At 44.6% G+C, this 7000-nt stretch overlaps 1 protein-coding gene across 1 annotated transcript; it reads right to left on the bottom strand.

Moving 5' to 3' along the window:
• Window positions 1–819: 819 nt before the first annotated feature.
• On the bottom strand, window positions 820–6492 carry ZPBP2 (zona pellucida binding protein 2). The gene is given in 10 exon segments (XM_066204800.1): window positions 820–920; window positions 1458–1635; window positions 2228–2313; window positions 3300–3326; window positions 3329–3517; window positions 4287–4448; window positions 4735–4860; window positions 5333–5410; window positions 6341–6428; window positions 6487–6492. Coding segments are annotated over 10 exon segments (1041 nt in total).
• Between the last annotated feature and the right edge of the window lie 508 nt (window positions 6493–7000).

A 7000-nucleotide genomic window follows, 5' to 3' on the forward strand; every position in this document is an offset into this window, starting at 1 on the left:
CGGTGAACTCGTCAGGAATTCACAGCTGGTGTAAGAGGATCGTCTGTTCCTACAGCACCTGGGGCCAGCCGGGCCCTGCACGAGGGTTTGGTGCAGCTGAAGGGGAAGATGCAGCAGGAGGAGGTGGAAGAGGTTCTGCAGATTCTCTGCTTCCCTCTGGAATGTTCCCTCTTTATTGTGGGGACAAGGAGAGAACCATAACCTGGGTCCTTAATCCTCCTGAATGCTGGGCTGTGTAATTTGTTACTCGCCCTCTCTTTTGTCTTGGAGACCTGATTTTCCTTTCTCCTCATGTCCAGGCTGGAACATTTCAGAAACAGTGAAAGAAATGTGGGAAAAAAAAATAAAGAAGAAGAGGGGAATGTAATGCTTTTAAATCTCAAAGATCAAATACTTCTGTTAATATCTGCTAGAAATTCCTCACAGAGATTTTGGCATATGCCAGTCTGGCACATAACTCCACCACAGCCACCTGCCGTCCTGCCTGGAATTGTTTGTAGCTCCTTTGTGTTCTCTGAGCAGCACAAAGCTGTGGCGTGTCTGGTGTCACCACCAAGAAACAGACTCTGCACTAAGCCACGTGACAAACTTCCTTTTTTTCCCATTTAATTACTTTTCCTTGCACGAACACTGTGTTTTAAGCAGTGCTTTTTCCAGTCTAAGGGATCCCTGAACACGAGAAAACCTAGGGGTGTATGAATGAGGATGTTTTGTTCCAAAGGGAACGGAGGATTCCAGGATTGGCAGCTAAAATGAAAAGAACACCATGGCACCAAGAATTCTTTCACAGCTGCTCTTTGGTTTTCCAGTCTCTGCCAGTTAATAGCAGGATTTTGCTCTGTATATTCTGGCTCCAGGACAGGTACAGGTCTGACACGTCACCTCATTGTTGGGACTGTAAGTTCCAGGACCACAAACTACTGTGAAGAGAACAGAGTTGGGGTTCCAGCCAGTTTCCCTCATCACAGGGGAGGCCATCAGACATCCCCATGAGCCTTCCCAGGGCCCTGTGGGAGCTTCTGCCCTTCCAGAGCTCCCTGAGCCTCTGGCTAAATCCCCCCCCAACTCCACAACCTGCAGCAGGTGCTGCAAAAGAATTTGAAAAATCAGCAGAGAATTTTCTAGCAGGACTTCCATGAAGGGAATTGCTTCTTGTGGGCTCTGGACCCTGAGGATTGTCACTCACCAGTGACCTGGAAGGAAAAAAACCCCACTGCGCTGCTTCTACTTCGCTTGGAAATGCAGCTACACCTGTGAGTGCACTGACACGCTCCACTGCCTCATTTCCTATCATTACTTCAAATCTCCAATGCGAATGTCTTCCCAAAGGATGAACAGAAATATCCCTGCTTTTGACCCCAATATTTCCCTAATCCTCCCCAGAGCTCTGTGCCTGGTGCTAATCAGCTATATTTAAATCAATGAGCTATATTTAAATGAATGGATTTTATATTTACCGCAGCAGCTGGCGCAGTTCTGGTGGGTGTGGTGGTTTTTCCCAAAACCTGGCCGGCAGCTGTCGATAGGAGTCATGGAGAAACTGTTTTCCATGTACTGTATTGTAGGAACAGCGTGAAACTCATTTTTCAAAACGTACCTCAGCTGATGGAAAAACTTTCCAATGCACTCTGCTGCCTAAAATTCAGAAGTATTGGGAAAATAAAAACATAATCAGTTGATTTTTGTTGATTTAAAAATGTCAGGAAATGTTTTCTAATCCTGATTCCAACACACCATCTTGTCACCTTAACTGGGAGTCTTCCTTGGCTTCAAGGGGCCTGGAATCAGACCTAGGATGTGAGCTGATCCCAGGATTTAATATTTAGAAGGCAGAGAGAACAGATTTTAGAAATTGGCTACAGTAGACTTACTTCAAATTGCATTCCATTGACCAAATCATAAATTAAAAATTTCATTTCTAGGACTGGAAGTTCAATATAAATAATAATGTTTATCTTTCTTTATTATTAGAAGCAAGTACAAAGCAAGTAATGAGCCTGATTTTTTACTGTTCATTTTAAAGCTATTTGTATTAATTTGACTTCTAAACCCATTTTTCTTCCTGAATGGAATTATTTTAAATCCATGAATCATCATTTACAGCATTAATCCCACAAAATCTGGGTAAAGATGGATTACTACCAGTCATATCTGCAGGAGCTAAGGCAGAGGCGGGTGCTAGAGAGGTAGGAAAGACACGAGCAAGAGGCAGAGACTGACACAGAACCTGTCAGACTCTCCTGTTTGTCACGTCTTCACAGTCGTAAGGAATCCTGTGGCAAACTTCTTCCCATCCTGGTCCAAATGGATTGACTGTGGATAGGGGAAGAAAGATCCAGGAAAAGGGGGGGAAAAGATGGATTAGGTCCTTGTGGTTTCTATCCAGTTGCTTCCTTTGTTTAGTAGGAGTCAGATGTCAACCAATATAAAATTGGGGGGAGAGGGGGAAATATGCTAAGCTGAGAGAATGGAACTTCTCTCTCACATAGCACCCTCAGGGTCCTAAAAGGTCTGAAGTTTTATCTAAAATTAAAAATCTTTGGGTCATGAAAATTTCTTGTTTTTACTGCGGGGAAAATATCCACAAAACTGTTCCATAACCTGTTGGATGGTCCCTCTTGGTGTGTGGTGAGAACAGATACAGGACCAAATGTGGTCAGGTAATTAAAGAATATCTTCCTTCCCACAGTGATAAACCATCTCTAGCTCAAGGCAGCATCAGGGCTAATTTAACTTGTGTGTGAGGTTAAACCCCCTCAGCATTGCATTAGAGAGCTGTGAGGCTCCTGCCTTAGCTCTCTGCAGTTTCCTAGAATCAAGCAAAAAAATCAGGGCTGGGTTGGACGGGACTTTCCACTTGATCTAGTGGAAGGTGTCCTTGCCTATGGCAGAGGGGGAACTGAAAGAGCTTTAAGGTTCTTTCCTACCCAAACCATTCTATGATTCTAAAACCAGAGTGGTCCCAGACTTACTAAAAATCAAATACTGAAAACCTAAATATGACAGTGATAGCAGGGCATATTATGGGCTGTCTCCTTCCGACATTCCTCTCTAACCTTGGTAATAACTGCTCTCGCTAGGATTGTAAAAAGTTGAACACTAAATTTAACATAAAAACTGCGTTTTAGCTCCATCTGTGGGCAACAAAAAAAACCACAGGGACTCAAATAAAAAAAAAAACCCGGAACAACTTTCGGAGGTGCTCTTGACTCTGCCGTTCTTCAGACGCTGTTTACAGCACTCACAAATTGTTTATAGCAATAAACAATCCCTCCCAAACAAGCACTGAAGTCGGTTACCTAGAAAATTAATGAACAGCTCATACGGAGGCCGTTCTTTGTTGTCCTGATAGAGTAGCACTTGTAGGACGAATCGGTGATGTGGCAGGTCAGGTGGGAGATGGTGCTGTTGAGGATTTTGTTCAGTTTCTCGACGAACAAGCCGCTGGTTTTCAGCCTGCAGCGTGTTGTGGTAAAGCGAACAGACACCTGATAGGCATGGTCGGCTTCTCTGTAGGCTGGGAGGAAATAGCTTGGGTGTGAGTCTAGGGCGTAATCACAGATCGAATCTTAGACAGGTTATCAGTTCTTTGAATCTGAAATATGGGCTTTGATTCAAAAGTAAGTAAATAAATAAAGCACAGTCATTAATTATGTCACAACACATTCGTCCTTGACAGAGCTGACTCAATATTAAGAGACATTTTGCTTTGAAGTATGCAGGAATTTAGGTATTTACTGGAGAATCTGTTCCCAAATAATAAAAGCAAAAAAGGTGGCAAACAGTAAAATGGCACAGAACCAGCATGTCTGCAAAGCTGTGTGTCTGAAATGGATTGGTGCCAATTCTGTACAATTATGGTGTAGGATTAATTTTCTTATTTTAGAAGTTATTTTAAAAATTTAAAAAGTTATTTAAAAGTGATTCTCAAGCATCTTTGTGCTGTTATGTTGTGGGTGGGAAATGATGTTGGTGAAGAGTGGTTGGAAGAGGTGGAAGGAGCTGGAATGCAGATATTGGATAACTCTGGTATTCTTGAAGTTAATTCTTTGCCAAAGGGTAGAGATTATTTTATTGCCACATATTTTTGAGAACAGTAATATTAAACATTTTCCCAAAATCATGAGGGGGTGCATGTGAGTGTATAAGTTAAAAAAAATATTCTGGGATAACATTTTAACAAATTATTTTTGTGCTTTTTTAATCAAGCCTTGCAATAAACATAGAGTTCAAGAAACTACCAATCTGCAAAGGCCATGTGCTTACTCCTAACTTAGCAATCTTACCATAAACCATGAATTTATAGGCCTCAACCATTTCTGTTTCTTCCTGTGTTGAAGTTTCAATGACTTTGTGTGAGAGAGTACAAAGGTAGGCATCAGACATTGACACCCTGAAACCCATCACCATCAGCTTCCCTGTCTCTGTCAGATTCACGGATCCTTGCCCTAAAACAGAAATATTGCATTATCAGAAATGTCCACTTTCTGATTCATTTAGAACATTTGAAGATGAAATCTTGCTCCTGTGCATAATGTCACTGATCTAAAATTTATGACTTTTAGGATTTACTACGAATTTTGTTTTAGCTCAAGTGTTTGGAATTTTTAGAGGGAGAAGAGAAATGGAGTTTAATGTCAGAACTTGTGGAAATATCAGGCAAAGGGCTAAGGAACCACTGGGGGGTGTGAACAGAAACAAGGGAAATATGTGATATTTTTAATCTGAACTAACCTTGTAAATCTCTTCCATCTGGACCAATCCACAAATAGTTGGGATCTATTATTCTTTCTTGAGAAAGAGCCAAATCCATACAGACCAGGAACGGGCTGTTTGTGAACACCTTAATGTACACATTCACTGCAATTCAGAATCAGGTGAATTATGTAAAATGCTGGTATTAAATGAAATCACAAAAAAAAAAAAAATTAAAAATTGAAAATTGCGTTTAAAGTGTTATTTTTCAGTTTTGAACTTGCAAAGTGTAATATTAAAGATTAATCTCCATTTGTTCTTAATTAATGTCCTGGAACTGTCCACAGTGTGGCTGGTGCTGACTGTTAGAGGGAGACATTTGTGTCCCACACACAAACTGTGGTGCAGGCATAAAAAAACTACCCAATTTTTCACTGAAATCCTCATTTAGTTGTTAAACTTTCATCAGTGCGTCCAGCAGCAGTATGGGACAAATATATGTCCATCCTCACCCCCCTTTCTCTTGTTCCTGTGCATACAGGGTTCCATATGCACTGGTGCTACATAATGTTCCCTAGGCTTAAAACCCCAAATTCCAGTAAAAACTAGGTAAAGACAGAAAAAAGAACAAATTTACCTTCATGCCTGGTGTCACCATAAACTTCATTCTTTCCAATTGAATCAATAGATTGCTCTTCCTTCAGTTCTGCTCTCACTGTAGGGAAAAGTGATTGGAATATCAGAGATGAGCCTAAATGTGTGACTGTTAGTCCTTTATTTCTCCCTGGGTTTTGCCTCGTTTTGTTTTTGTCTTACTTTTCCTTTTTCCTCTATGTTTTTTTTAGCAACAAGCAGAGGTCCATGTTTTTGACCTGTCACTTTTTAATTGTTTTAATTCCCCTGTTGCAAACCTGTCTGGATCTACCATGTTCCAGACCAGATGAACCTTCCTCTTTACAGAAAGCCACTAAAATAGTTATAAAATTTGACTATAAGGTAAAGGCTCCATAGTATGACCCTGAGATGACACAAGGTAGGGGTCTCAGCCCTTTCCCTTCCGGAAAACAGCAGACTGGTGTCAGGCACAAAGGTTTCTGTGACAAGAATCCCCAGGAGAGGTGGAAATTATTGGAAATAGGGTTTTTTTTCAGGTCATGGGCACACTGGGGTGGTCCTGCCTGACTGTCGTGATCCAGATTGAGTCTGGGGAACAGTGGGGTGTCACTGTAAGCTATGACAACCCCTCTTAAGGGGCTTCATCATCCACTCTGAGGGAAGGTTCTATGGGGACATCTGTCCCCTACGCTGGAGCGGTTCCCACCAATGGGGTGTCAATGGAGCCCACCTGACCCCTCTTGAGGGGCTTCATCTCCCACTCTGAAGGAAGGATTTTTGGGGACATTTGTCCCGCACAGTGGAGCGGTACCCACCAATGGGTTGTCGCTGCAGCTCCTCACCCTGTCCCCTCTAACAGGGCTTCAATCTGCCCCCCTGAGGGAAGGTTCTGTGGGTATCGCCCCCTCCCCACCCCACTCTGCAGAGCGGGACCCGCTGACGAGCTCCGATCCCCTCTACCACCCTCTGGCTGTACCGGCCTGACACCCACACGGCCCCGCAGCTCCTTCCCACCCCTAGCCGCGCTCACCCCATCCCGCCGCCACCACCACGGCCGCCACGGCCAGGAGAGCGCCCGGGGGGCAGCGGGGCCGCCCGCCGCCATCCTCCCGCCGCCCCTCACAACGGCCGCCGCGGGCGCGAGGGGGCGCTAACGGCCCCCTCCCCTCCCCCCGCCTCCATCCCCGCGCGCGCACGGCGCTTCCCGCCCTTTTTCATCCCCTCAGGGCTGAGGGTGGGAAGGGTGAGGTGTCCCCGCCGGGGTCCCTCGCTCCTTCTCCGCACCCTCGCCCACACCCGATACTTTTTATAGTGTTTTTGAAAACGTTCTGCTTCCTCTCCAGCGCTCCACTGAGCTTTTTAAACAGTGTTTTGTTGTGGGGAGGTGGTTTTTTTTGGGTTTTTTTTTTGTTTGTTTTCTCGCTTCCAGGCCCCTGAGGCGCTCGGCAGCCAAGGACGGCCCCGGTCACCCCCTCCGCGCCCGTTGTCACACTTCAGCCCCACATCGCTCCTCCACAGTGCGCAGTGAGCTGTGTTTTTTTGACTCTAAAGTGGTTTTTCCTGCTGTGGGACCACGAGGGGGAAGTACAGTGGGACAAGGGGGGAAGAGGCTCCATCATGACTTTGTCAGTGCTGAACCTCCCCTGGGCTATGGAAGGTGCCTCTCCCCTGTTCCTTCCCAGGGGAGGAA

The sequence above is a fragment of the Chamaea fasciata genome, unplaced genomic scaffold (genome assembly GCF_029207755.1).
Source record: "Chamaea fasciata isolate MVZ Bird 193981 ecotype frontalis unplaced genomic scaffold, bChaFas1.0.hap1 SCAF_27, whole genome shotgun sequence".
NCBI classification, from domain to species: domain Eukaryota; kingdom Metazoa; phylum Chordata; class Aves; order Passeriformes; family Sylviidae; genus Chamaea; species Chamaea fasciata.